Source organism: Sus scrofa, chromosome 7 (assembly GCF_054392235.1).
Source record: "Sus scrofa isolate SSC_HxYL_T2T_F1_AM1 chromosome 7, Sscrofa_HxYL_maternal_Yorkshire_Landrace_v2.0, whole genome shotgun sequence".
NCBI classification, from domain to species: Eukaryota; Metazoa; Chordata; class Mammalia; order Artiodactyla; family Suidae; genus Sus; species Sus scrofa.
The window spans coordinates 56508190-56521539 of NC_139389.1; the positions used below are offsets into that span (position 1 = coordinate 56508190).

Sequence of the window (13350 nt, forward strand, 5' to 3'; positions counted from 1 at the left end):
GACCCAAACACCAGTGACCAGGGATGCCCCTAGTTGATGCTGGCTGCAGAGGGGAGCCCAGGTGCTGGTTGGGAAGAAAGGCCAAGAGCCCAGCTCCCTCTGCTCCTCCCAGGGACCCCCATGAGGGACCTGGGCGTCAGGAGCCTGGTGGGCACAGGGGTGGGGGGGGCTCACCGGGCAGGGCAGGGCTCCTCGCTGCACTTCCTCTGCCGGTCGTCGGGCCGGTCCAGGGGGTCACAGTGCCTCTCGTCCACAGGCCCCGCCTGCCGCTCTGTGCAGTGCACGCTCTGCCGCTGCATGCCTGGGAGGCCACAGGGGCTCAACCTGGGCCCGGCACCCAAGGTGCCCCCTGCCTGAGCCCCACTGCACCCAAAGCCACAGCTATACCCACTCTGCTCAGAACCCTTCCAGAACAGGGCCTCACTGCCTCTGACATGAGGAAGGCAGGCCCTCCCCACACTGAGTCCTCCCGCCATCATCCCGCCCCTGGGAAGACAGTGGAGTGTGGAGGTTCTAGCACCTTCCTAGCTGGGAGGCCTTGGGCAGCTCACTCCACCTCTTGGAACCTCCATGTTTTCATCTCTAAGTGGGAGTGACGAGACCTGCTTGAAGCCCATGTATGAAGAGATCATGTGGTCACGGAGGTGCAGGCTCAGCCTGTGCCTGGTACCCGGTAAGAGCACCACCAGTGCCACATCTGACCACAGCCCAGCGCCAGCCCCGTGACTGCACCCTCCCGCAGGTGAGGCGCCCAGCAAGTGTGGAGAAGAAACCGCTCAGAGTGCCCGGCGAGGCCTCCTCTCCGGGCCCCACAGGCCCCTGCTCCCTGCACCACACTAGCTTTGTCACTGCTCACACCGTCTGCCTCTTCCTGCCGCTGGGCCTTTGCACGGCTGTGCTTGTCCCCACACACACAGCCAGCTGAGGCCCAGTGGTGGAACCAACTCCAGCAGGTTCTGCCTTCACCCTGCCTCCCCCCACAAGCCTAGAGGAGGGACTAGCCCCTGCCCTGAGCCTCCAGTGTCCCATCCACACCTCTCCTCCCTCCCTGGTGGAATTCTGGGTCTGTTCAGATTTCCCTTGCAGCCAGGGGGTCTGGGACACAGTCGTGCCAGGAGAAAAACATACAAGTCCCTCCCCAGAGTCGGCCCCCTTACCCCTTTGGCTTCCTGCCTGGACTGATGATGCCACCTCATGCTACACAAGGGGCGGCGGGGCTGAGAGAGGGAGTCTGGGGCCCTCCAGCCAGCTTGGACTGTGCACCCTGGGGCTTCTGTCCGTGAAGACAGATAAACCCTTATCTGCTCCAGCCACCACTCATCAGGACCCTGCCACTCGACACGCGCCTAATCTGTCCACTTGGGAAGCCACCAATTTGTGAAAGACAATTCCCCAGTGTCTGGCTCATCAAATGTACTTGTGTTCACACTTGTAAATTCAATACTTCTATGGGGTAGGACGCTTTTAGCAGCTTTTGAAGATTTCGACCTTGCTTTAGTGGTTCGGTGGTCATTTTGTCATCATAATAGCACTTTAAGGAATGTTCTAATGCCTCTGTCCCAGACGCCTGATACTGAGACCCCTCGACACTGAGGGTCAGGAGACTGACGGAGCCACAGGGAGGGGAGCGTGAGAGTTAAGTCACATTGTCATACTTCTTATAAAAAATTAAAAAGGAGTAAGCGAACAAGGAGCACAGGCCACGGGGCTCAGAGGGAGGTGGGAAGACCCGTGTCTCATGCCGGCTCCCTCCCTCTCTCCCCCTTTCCCTCCCCTCCCCTGCTCTGGGGACACTCCTCCTGGGGCAGCAGCCCAGGGACTGTCAGGCTTTGGACCTCCCAGGAAGGGTGGGAGGGCACCAAGGAGGAAGGGGCTCTTGGGGAAGCCCATCTGAGGCAGGAGCTGGAGGAGGGGCAGGAGCTGGAGGAGGGGCAGGAGCCCACCCTGACTGGGTTGCAGGTTAAGGCTTTGCAGCACGAATGGATCAGGTAGGAGCAGACCCACAGGCACAGGACCTGCAGAGCCGAGCAATGAGAAGAGGGAGGCCATCTGCTGTGCCTGCCTCCTACCTCGGTTACTCTCCCAGGGAACCCATGAGATGAGATGAGATGAGATGGCCTATTGCTGGCCCATTTGATAGCTGGGGGAACGGAGGTCTGGAAGCAGGTTCCCAGCTCAGTCAGCCCAGCAAATAACCAATGAGCCAGAAGCTGAAGCCGAGCATTGCTGCCCGAGACAAAGGCCTTGCCGGGTAGCAGCCATGCCCACCCCTCGCCTCACCTGTGCCACAGGTGACTGTGCACTTGGTCCAGGGCCCATAGTGCCAGGAGAATTCGGGCGGCTGGATGTGGCCGTGGCCGTCCGCCTCCCTGTGGATGGTGTACTCGTAGCGCACCCCGGGGTTGCTCTCCTGGAACAGGAGCTGGGGCAGGCAGCAGGGGGCCCATGAGCACGAGACACCCTCTCCCCCAGCCCAGACCTGCCGCCCATCCTAAAAGAGCCAACCCCAGCCACCTCTGCAACTTGGGGCTACATCATAGGGCCATTCGAGAGACAGGGAAACCGAGGCAGAGGCGGAGCCCCCAGCAACAAGGCTGGACCAAGGACCAGGCCCCATGACTGCCCTAAGTTTTGCTTGCTCTTGCCGGGGGCTGGGTCCCATGGACCCCACGTGTGCTCCCCTCGACCTGGGCCCCAGGAGGCAGTCACCTGGATCCAGACAGGCTCGTCGGTGGGACCAGGGGATGTGAGGTTCTCCCAGTTGCCAGTGCGTGCGTACGTGAAGGTGGTGCCTGCCACCTGGTAGTCCCCGTTCCACTGGATGGTCCACCCGCCGTTGAGGAAGTACTTATCCGGGTCCTCGCCACGCAGGGCCAGGAAGTTGGCAGCCTCGGCCACCTCCTCAATGCGGATTTCGCGAGCCCCAGCCGGTATCAGCCCCACGTCCACATACCCTGTTGGTGGGGCCGTGTGGAGGTAAGAGGGTCAGCTTCCCTCACCCGATCTCTCTTCCCACCTGCCCCTGCGTTAACTTAAGAGTCTGAATTTCCTGGAGTTCCCATCATGGCACAGTAGAAACGAATCCAACTAGGAACCATGAGGTTGCGGGTTCGATCACTGGCCTCGCTCAGTGGGTTCAGGATCTGGCGTTGCCGTAAGCTGTGGTATAGATCACAGACACGGCTTGGACCCCACATCACTGTGGCTACAGCTCCAATTGGACCCCAAGCCTGGGAACCCCCACATGCCGTGGGTGTGGTCCTAAAAAGCAGAAAAAAGAGTCTGAGTTTCCCCAAAGACAGATGCTCAGATGTGCCCTACATCTACAAAGCCTCAAAAGGGTTCAAGTCCTGCCCCCATGATCCACACCCCCCCACCCTCTCCAGGAGCCCTTAGCTGGTCCCCCTGTCCCAAGGGAGGGCCGCCCCCTATACCTGGGTTCAGCACGCCCTTTCTAAAACCCCACCTGACCGGGCCCATTCCTGGGGCATCCTCCTCATGCCCACAGAATCTGTTTTTGTTCTTTCACCAAGTAATACCTATCACAGGCCTGGCATTATCCTGAGGATTTTACACACGTCACAACCCCATGAGACAGGTACTACTGTCATCCCCATTTCACAGATGAGGACACTGAGGCACAGAGAGGTTAAGCGACGTGCAAGAGGGTTCTTCTGGGCTATCAATCAGACTCTGAGGTCTGAGGGTCACCTTCCATGCTGCACTGCATCTCTGGGATGCAATCAAAGCTTCTTGGCCTACTAGCCGAAGCCCCACAGCAGCCCCGCCCTTACACACAGGCCCCCAGACGGCGTGTGCTCCTTCCTGCCTCCATACTTTGTGGGGCACAAGCTCTTTTTCCATGGCTAATGCCTCTTCCTCTTTCACATGAGTCTTTTATAGTTCAGCTGATTCCACCTCCTACAGGAAGTCTTCCCTGACTGCTGCAGACCAGGACCTTCCTCCTCAGGGCTCTTGCAGCCCCCCAGGCCTCCCTCCACTGCCCCTGTCACTCTAAAAGGTCAGACGGAGCTCTTCACCTCCGTGTCTCCCTCACAGAGGGAAGAGCTGGCACTTCCCAATGTAGGTGAAACAGGCTGGGAGTGGAGCTGGGGGACCTCGGACGCTTCATAAGGCCATGCATTACCCTGATGGCCAGCCTGGGCTCCCTGGGCAGGAGGACTCCCTGTGAGGACAGGTCCCTGCACCTGGCCCTGGGTGCTCTGACCCCTGGCAGGATCCTGGACACAGCAAGGCGGCTTCTTGCTTCCCATCCATCACTAGCCTGGGTGGGGACTGTGGGGACTTTGAGGGCTGCGGGCAAGGGCTCAAGGGAGACGAGGAAGGGCCACTAGGTCAAGAGCACCCTGCCCCCACCAGCAGTCCCACCCCATACCCAGGCCCTCAGCCTCCTCGAAGGTCCCGCTCACGGTGTGGCAGGTGGAGCCGTTGCCGTGGCACACGCCGCAGCGGTCCTCAACGGCTCCCGAGTCGATCTCGAAGTCGCAGCCCACATTCTGCAACACATGGGGAGGGAGGCGGCTGGTACCGGGCCGTGGGCTGCCAGCGCTCTCTGGCCCAGTCTCAGGGGCCCGCCGGGGTGGGGAGGAGGGAGCTCAAGACAGGGGGTGGGGGCCCCACACAGCTGTGCCCTCTGACCCCAGGTAAAGCCTCCTACTTCTCTGAGCCTCAGCTGCCTCAGACATGAAACAGGGAGAACCACCTGCCCCACCTGCTGTGAGACCGGAAAAGCTTCATGAAAGGCCACCCAGGCTTCGGACCAGTGTAGACAAGAGCTTCCCCCAAACAGGAGTCAACATCAAAGGCCTGGGGGTTCCCTGCTGGTCCTGCTCTGAGCCCAGGCCTCTGCCCCCAGGGGCTTACCTACCTGGGAGCAAGGGCAAGACCACACTGAGGACACGGGCAGGGGAACAGGGCGCTGCTGCTGCTGGAAATAAGTCTAAGTATTGTTAGCAAACACTGCCGCTCTCTCTGCCAGGCCCTGAGCCCTGCACGGCCCTGCAACGCCCTGTTAAATGACTGCATTTAACCCGGTGATACATGGACAGTCCCTTCCTATCACAGAGGAAACTGTTGCCTGAGGTCATCCAACCAACAGGAGGTCGAGCAACCGCCTGAGCTCTGGTGTCCGGGCTGGGGCTGGCCTGGTGCAGGCCAGCATCCAGAAGCCATGGGCAGCCAGCAGGGGGGAGGCAGGAGGGCCGAAGTGCAGAGGCAGAAGCTGAGGGGTGGGGGTGAGGCTCGACGGTGCGTGGGGCTCCAGTCCCAGGAGGAGTGGTGGGGGCTCTGCTAAGAGGCGACAGGAGACCATGAAAGGGCTTCACTGGCAAAGCAGGGGAGCCCAATGGTACAGCCTGGGAGGGTGGCCAGAGGGGACCAGGAAAGAGCCAGAGGTGGCCCAGCAGGGGGTTGGGCGGGCAGTGCTGCAGACCCTCCTCCTAGCCTGGCACACCTTGCAGATGCCATTGATGCAGAGGTCACGGCTGGCCTGGCCCTGGTAGCAGGGGGTGCCGTCGATCACGGCGTCCCGCAGCTTCTCGGCAAAGTACTCGTTCGAGGGCCGGCAGTGCAGCTCACAGGGATTCACTGGGGGCCCAAGCAGAGTAGCCATGAGGGGACAGCCAGGGCAGAAGCACGGAGGCCCCCAGGAAGCCCCCCTCCACAACACACATCAGTGGCAGCCTGGAGGCTCCCGAGCAGCACACACATGCCCGAGGCTCCTTGGGGACGGGACCTTGGAGAGAGCAGAAGCCCCAGCAGAGTGCCTATATCCCTGGGCCATCCTAGCCTCTCCATCTCTGCCCCTCCAGGGCTCAGTGTCCCCACGGATGGCAGGACTCACCATCATTGACCACGGGCACCCAGGTGTGCAGTTGCCCCTTGTAGAGCATAGCATCAAAGTGGCTGCACTGGACTTGGCGGAAGGAGGGGCGACCGGCGGGGCAGGCCTGCAGGTTGCAGAGGCGGAAGCGCTTCCGCTCACCCACGCAGTATTTGCCCTTGTATTTGGGCCTGTGGGGAGAGTTGGGGTTCGGGGGGGATGGAGGGGTGAGTGCACCGTGACAGTGAGCACCGACTGCATACCTGGACCCCGAAGGAGCCCTCAGCAGGAGCAGCCACTCCTGCATCCCAGACCCAGAGGCTCCCGCCGCCCCCTCTGCTCCCGGCACACTGCCCACTCTCAAGCCCAGATACAGTCTCCCTGCTTGAAAGGATCTCAGGGAAGGTGGCAGCAGGAAGCCTGAGCTCTGCCCTCAACCTACTATGTGACCATGGCCAAGTCTCTGGACCCCTCTGGGCCTCGGTTTTCTCACCTATGCCTCAGTCTTCTCATCTATAAAATGGGATTGGGGTTGCCTCTACAGAGGGTTGGTGACAGAGGTGGCCAAGCTGCAGGTGTGACCAGCACTGGCTACTCCAAGTGTCCAGCCCATGAGACCCAGTGTCCTGACAGCCCCATGTCAGCAGGCATGTTCCTGGTGGTGGCACCACCAGCCCAGTCAAGAGGGCTGTTCCCAGCACAGAGCCTGAACCTCAACCCTAACCCAGCTCAGACCTGGAGGTCCAGAGGCAGGAGGGGCACTGCCACCGACAGGGGCAGCCTAGGGAAGAGGGCTCTGCTGTCTCTGAATCCTCACACCACCCCACCTACATGGAGAAACTGAGGCCCAGAGAAATGAGGTCACTTGCCCTAGGTCACACAAATCTCCCAGCTGTCCCCAGCTGCACCTTGGACCCATGTGTATCTCAGATGCCACGATTGGCTGTATTTACTGAGCGCTTACTAAAGACCAGCTGCAGCGTGCCAGGCTTTACCTGCATGCACTGCATTTGTCCTCAACCCCTCTACTGGATGGGCACTGCTGTGGCCCCATCATACACTTTCATCATACACTTTCTCGGACCTGGAAACTGAGGCCCAAGAAGGGGAAGAGAGGGTCCTACCCAAGGAGAGGAAAGGGGATGGACTCTGATCCATCTAAGGCTCAGGGTCTAAGCTCTTAGCCACTGTCTTCCCTGCCTCCCTCCCTCCAGCTGTTGCTTTGTTATGTGGCTTCTGATGAATCCCTCTGGTCTCTAGGCTTGGTGTTCCCCTCTCCACCAGGGGCTCAGCCGTGGTGATTGAGCCAGCCTCAAAGGCACCCCTAAAAGTGACTCAAGGTGGCTTCAGACAACCCAGGCTTGGCCTCTATGGGGACACTTATGAGAATGGGAGGCTGGGACAGAGCCGGGGTCCCTGCCATCGCTGACTGTTCAGGGTGTTGGATTCCCCCTGGCCCGGCGGGCCCAGGCGCACACTCACGCAGGCTGTGTGCACTGCCGCTCAGCACTCTGCACACCCACGCCGCAGCTCCGCGAGCAGACGGACCAGGCGCTCCAGCCAGACCAGCCGCCGTGCACAGCCTCAGGCCGGAAGCCCACAGGAACACACTCCCCGTTCAGACACCACTACCGAGACAGGCAGAGGTAGAGCCAGCCCGTCCCGAATGCCTCGCCCCAGGGAGAGCGATGCGGGGGGCGGGGAAGGCCCAAGGGGGTGGGGGAGGCCCCCTTCCAGCCACCCAAGACCCAGGCCCCACAGTGGAGCTGAGCAAGGAATAAAATACAGCCTGCATGCTGACTCTCCACGCCAAAGGCACCTTGGAGGACTGCCCCAGCAAGCTCTGTCCCCAGGCTCCCACTCTGCCGATGGGGACGCGGGCCAGGGAGGGCTGGGGGTCTGCTGAGAGCAGGAGCAAGTCTGTGAGTCAAGTCCAAGCCGGGAGCACAGACCCAGCCGGGAATCTCACCTCTCACCGCCTCCACGCTGGACGGGGGCACCCCTACCTTGCTCTCCCCACACCTGGTACCATCCACAGCTGCATCCAGCTTGGAGTGACAGGTGGTCCCCACAGAGCACCAGAGTGTGTGGCAGACATTCTGCAAAGAGGATGGAAAGGGCTGCACCCTCACCTCCTCCCTGGTACCACACCCTGCCCTGCCCCTGGCTACCCCGCCAATCCCCTGGGAATCCCTTCTGGTGGGGTCTGTAGACTGAAGCCCCAGAGGTCTTCACTTATCTTCCCGGGACCCTGTGATGTGGGGGGCCCTGGGCTGGGGCCCAAGGCTCGAGGTGGCGGCTCAGCACAGTCCCTAGCCCAGCCACACCTCCCCAGCCCCAGCCTACTTGAAGGGAAACACCCCAGTTGGAAGCTGCGGGCTCTGACATGCCTGCAGCCATCACTCCGGATGACCTTCCCCAGGACCCCGCAGGAGGGGTTTTATTTTACCTCCTATGATCCAGCTCCAGGAGGTGAGGGCCTTCACCAAAGTCCCACAGTTGGTAAAAGGTCCCCCCAGGATGCAGACCTGGGTCTACGGCCTCTCCCACAGGCCACTTTCTGTATCCTGGGCCCAGACCAGGGGGGTTCTGCACACTGCTGGGGGCTGCCCCCTCCCTCATGTCCATACATGTCCCACACTCACATCCATGTCATCGCAGAAGGCAGAGTAGGCCCCGTACTGGAGGCGACACTGGTGGCCCACATCGTACAGGACGCCAGGCGGCACTGAGGGGAAGTCGATGACATCCTTGGCGGGAGAGTCGTCCAGGCAGAGGCCCCACCCACGGCTGCACAGATGGGACAGAAGGACAGAGTGAGGGGCCGCCTGTCCTCTGGGGCAAAGGAAGCAGCCTGAGAGACCCATGAGGGAGGCCTCAGCTGGGCTGGGGGGCCAAGGGGCATAAGAAGGGGCTTAAAGCCCTAAGCTTATAGGAAAACTCCAGCCCCCCTGCTCACCTGGCTTAGTCTATGACCCGAGCGAGCACTAAAGGCCCTCCCAGCTGCTCCATCACCTTCAGGGCACTCCAGCTGCCAAACAGCTCACCCAGGCTCCCCAGAGCCAGGCCTCTCCATAAACTGCTCCTTCCGCCCCCAACACTCTCCCCACTCCTCCGCCAGTGAAGCCTCTCCCGCAAGATCATGCCCTTCCCCCTGAAGCCTCCTGGACCACTAAGCCCTTACATGACCCTGCTCTGAGTTCCTGCAGCCTCCGCCCCTCAGCCTGGGATCTGGAGAGCATCATCTCACAGCTGATACAACGGCAGGCCTCTGACGGTGCCGCCCCGGACCACAGCCTGAAGGCTGCCCCTGCCCTGCCAGCAACCTGGGAGAGAGCCCAGGGGCAGCCCTGCATGCCAGCCTGCGTTCCACTGTCACTCCCTTACTTACTCCTGCCGGCCTTCCACCAGGATTCCCTGGCAGCGGCAGGAGGGAGGCAGCACCTTCGAGACATGGGGTCCCAGGCTAAGCAGGGTAGGGGGAGGCAGAAGCCCTTAGTTTTCCAATGAGGGTGGCTTGTGCTGGTCAGGAAGCCAGGATGAGCAGAGGGTCCTGGTGAGGGATGAGGGACGCATGGGAAAGATGGGCATAGGTGATGGATGCTGGGGTCTGGCCAGGAGAGAGAGACAGAGAGGGACTAGGGGCCAAGGAAGAGATGGCAAAAACAGAGGGTCAAGACACAGGCCAACGTGCAGATCCTCGTGGGGAGAGGCTGAGGGCAGCCAGCCACGGGGATCCAGGGGGCTAGATTTCAGAGGCAGAAGTCCGAGAGCTGTGACCCCAGGCCAAGGTAGGTGGTCTGTGGGGTCTCCTAAGTCCCCAGGCCGGTGGCAGGGCCCAGGCTCCACCTAGAGCTGCAGGGCTCAGAGACTAGACTCCTGCTGAGGACCCTGGGGACCCCTCCCCACCCAGAATCACCTGGACCACCTGTGCTAGCTGGACCACCACCTCTAAAATGGGCATGGGCCAAATAAGCAGGCACGGGACCCGGTGCCCTGCTCCAGATGACCGCAGGCCAGGCACTCTCCCCCCTGCTCCACAACCCCCAGGCAGAAAACTCTACCACCCCTGTCTCCTCACACACACACTTGTCCCGAGATGGTCAGGGTGGGACGCTGGGCTGCCAGTGCCCATGTGTCCGCTCGTTGGGCTGCCCTTGGCGCAGGGCTCCTCCCATCCGACTGCGAGCCTGCCTCAACACTGCGCCCCAAGTTTAAGTTTAAGATCATGGCAGCTGAGGCCTGGCAGGGAGAAAGGAATTTTCTGATTGCAGGCCTCAGCCTGGGGTCTCCCTGGGCCTGCACACTGGGGCAGAGCTTCCGCAGAGGCAAGGAGGAGGCAGGTGAAGGGTCAAGCCGGGCCCTGGGGCTCCTCCTTTTCATCTGCCAGGATGTAACTCAGGATGTGCCTGAGAGGTTCGTCCACTCCTCTGACTCAGACCCAGCCAGGGAGCTCCTCCGACTGGGGTCCAACGTGCCTCAGCTTCACACCAACAGGTCCCACCCGGCCACATCCAGCTCCTCAGTTTCCTGGCCAGGACGCAGGGCTGATGTGCCATGTATCAAGCTCCTGTGCATCTGCTGCTGGGCAGCCAGAACCACCACCACCATCAGGGCCATCCTATATGTGTGTGAGGTTGGGGCGCCTGAGGAGCCCTCAGAGGGCCATATTCTAGACCATATTCAGGTCTAGAATACAGGGAATCAGAAATCCAAGTTCTACTCTGCCCAGCTATAGCTGCTCTGTGGCCTTGGGCCATCCCTCACCCTCTCTGGGCCTGCATGACCTCATCTACAAGAGGCTGAGACAGCCTATGTGACCCCAAGCAACAGAGGTATAAATAGCAGCATCTACTCGGGAGAAGTCACACGGGTGGCCAGCAGCCAGCCCTTCCTTCCTCTGATCGGCTCACCGCCAGGATCCCCGTGCTGCTGACACACGTCAGCCCTTCCCCTCAGGGCCCCTCCTCACTCTAATTATAGTGGAGCTGGGCTGCCCCAATGGGGTCAGAACAGAGAGGGTGGCTCCAGTTGGAAGTGTCAGTCCCACTTCGAGGACTGCTAAGAGCGTTTCATCACCTCCAGGACCTGTGTGTCCCCTGTCCTCACCACCTCCCAGGGCCGGGCTGGATGGTGGAGGCACGGGGTGAAGCCAGGCCTGCCTCTCTCCCTGCAGAAAGCCTGGCTGCCAGGGCATATGAGCGAACCGGGCCTTCCTTCCCTGGCCTCAGGTCCAAATAGCAGCTCGTGAAACAAGAGGTCCCTTATGAGACAGCAGAGTCCCTTAAAACAGCTCTCAGCCCAGAAAGGCTCTTCAAGTCCTTCAGGTTGACCTCTTGGACTGGCTAATGACCATGGAGGCTCCAGAAACGTTCCTCCAGCCCACGCCATGCTCCCGCACAGGCAGCCCTTGACCACACCACACACCACGCCGAGAGCACCCTTCTTGCTCAGGATGCTCCTTCATCCTTAGAGGGCAGCTCCAAGCCTCCTCCTCACAGACAATGTCCCTGAGCCCAGGAGAGGCTGATGCCCCTTTTCCAGATTTCTACAAACCCCACAGGGCTGTCTGCCACAGTGCTAAGCACCTGGAGCGCATGCCTGTCCCCCACCCCCGCCCAGGACGGTGTGGGTCTTGAGAACAGGGACACTGTCTCCTCTACCACTGTCCTCCTGACCACAGGGCACTTTAGCATTTGTTGAAACGGCAAGAGAACAAGTTTGAGACCAAGTGGAGTCGCTAACATCTGGGTCTCTGAGGCCCGATAAACATCTATTTGCAGGGAGCCGAAGAGCCTCTGGTCCAGTGGGGATAGGGAGGTGATCTGAGTGCCTCTGAGACTCCCCCACACCCCAGAAACAATGCCTAACCCCACTGGGCACCTCCTTCTATGGATCGTGCTCGCCCCAGCCCCCAGCCTGTCTAGGTGGGCACAGCCTGTCTTCTGTCCCACCCCCAACAGGGAGATAGAGGGCAGAAGGGCTTGAGGATTGACTGGTAGCATGTGCCCCATCTGAGCACACCCCCTGCACCTGTTCTGAGCCTTGGGATCCCCTCCTGCCTGACCCTCCAGGATGGAGAGGTGAGGGAGCGGCCACCTTGGGGAGATGACCTTCTCCTCTCTCCCCAGCTCCCCTCCGTCAGCCGCACATCTATCTCCATCTTCCTGCCTCCATCCAGCTCTTCTCGCTGCCAAGGCTCTTGGGAGGCCCTGGCTTGCTCAGGCTCTCGCCCTCTCCTCCCACCCCTGCCCCAGGCCCGCAGCCAAGTCCCTCATGCATTCCAGCAGCTGAACGAAGACAGAAGCATCTGTGTCTGTCTGTCTGTCCTGAAGCCAGGGTGCTGGGCGGCACCCAGGGTGGGGGCAGCTGGGAAAAGCCTGAGGGTACTGCAGGGGGGCAGCTGCTCTTCTGATTTCCCAGCCATTCTCTCATTCTCATCCCCCCCTGTGGGGGAGGGGACAGGCCCCTGGGACTGTTTTCAGGCCTGCTTTCCCTGCCCGGGGCCACTTACTTCCCTGGTTCAGCTCCTTATCCCTTATCACTGGGTAGTGGTGATAACAGTCACCAAGCATGAATGCTAAATAAACACGTGGCAGTACCTTCCTACACACCCCACATGTCTGCTCCTTTAAGCCTCAGAGCAGCCCAGGAGGCAGTTCCATCCTTATCCGTGGTCTCTGAGGCTCAAGGGCTAATGTAACCTGTCTGTCAACACAGGTAGAAGCCTGGGCCAGAGGCCAGGGTCTTAACCATCAAACTCAACTCTCCCCCCGCCCTTTTTTTTTTTGTCTTTTTAGGGCCACATGGAGGTTCCTAGGCTAGGGGTCCAATCAGAGATGTAGCTGTCGGCTTACACCACAGCCACAGCAATGCCAGATCTGAGCCATATCTGTGACCTACACTACAGCTCACAGCAATGCCGGATCCTCAACCCACTGAACAAGGCCAGGGATCAAACCCGCAACCTCACAGTTCCTAATCAGATTCATTTCCACTGTGCCACGTGGGGAACGCCCGCGACTCTTCTCTGCTTCTAGTACCACTCTCCACCTGGTAATCCCAAGTCTATCCGAGGCCGGAGTCTTTGCTCTCACAGGCATGACAGACCTGGTCACATCTCTGCTTAAACCTTGGACTTCTAGAAAAATATGGCCCATTAAGCAGACACAGATAAATTTCTACTCCCTTCCAGAACCCAATTAAGATGACAGGAAAGGAATAAACAAGGCATAAATCCATAAGGACAAAGGGCAAGGGAGACGTGATGATGGGATATGAAAGATGTCAGCAAAATTCTACAAGCTAGAAAGCAGATGGTCGAGTAGCAGCTGACTGTGAAATGCTGAGAGCCAGTCCTGCAGGGAAAAACTAGCCAAAAGTGAGATGCTGGAAGGGCTCAGGAATTAGGGGGTCCCAGGAACCTCTGGAGGCCTGGGTGCCAGGAGGACTGAGGACAAGAGTCTGGCTAAAAGTCTACAAGGCCCCATCAGACCCTACATCCCCTC

General features: G+C 60.1%; 1 protein-coding gene across 12 annotated transcripts in view; it reads right to left on the reverse strand.

The window, feature by feature from the left end:
* Positions 1-13350, reverse strand: part of ADAMTS7 (ADAM metallopeptidase with thrombospondin type 1 motif 7) — a 67839-nt gene that overhangs the window by 9579 nt on the left and 44910 nt on the right. For 4 of the 12 annotated variants that reach the window (XM_084968379.1, XM_084968375.1, XM_084968381.1 and 1 more), the window contains exons 9-17: positions 8488-8632; positions 7849-7941; positions 7325-7470; positions 5864-6033; positions 5474-5607; positions 4397-4517; positions 2710-2954; positions 2281-2422; positions 175-301 (exon numbers count right to left, since the gene is read on the reverse strand). In XM_084968379.1, the coding sequence (XP_084824505.1) occupies positions 175-301; positions 2281-2422; positions 2710-2954; positions 4397-4517; positions 5474-5607; positions 5864-6033; positions 7325-7470; positions 7849-7941; positions 8488-8493 (1184 nt within the window). In that variant the 5' untranslated portion in view covers positions 8494-8632. The remainder of the gene's footprint in view (positions 1-174; positions 302-2280; positions 2423-2709; positions 2955-4396; positions 4518-5473; positions 5608-5863; positions 6034-7324; positions 7471-7848; positions 7942-8487; positions 8633-13350) is intronic. The other 8 variants (XM_084968376.1, XM_084968378.1, XM_084968377.1 and 5 more) reach the window with 3 other exon arrangements.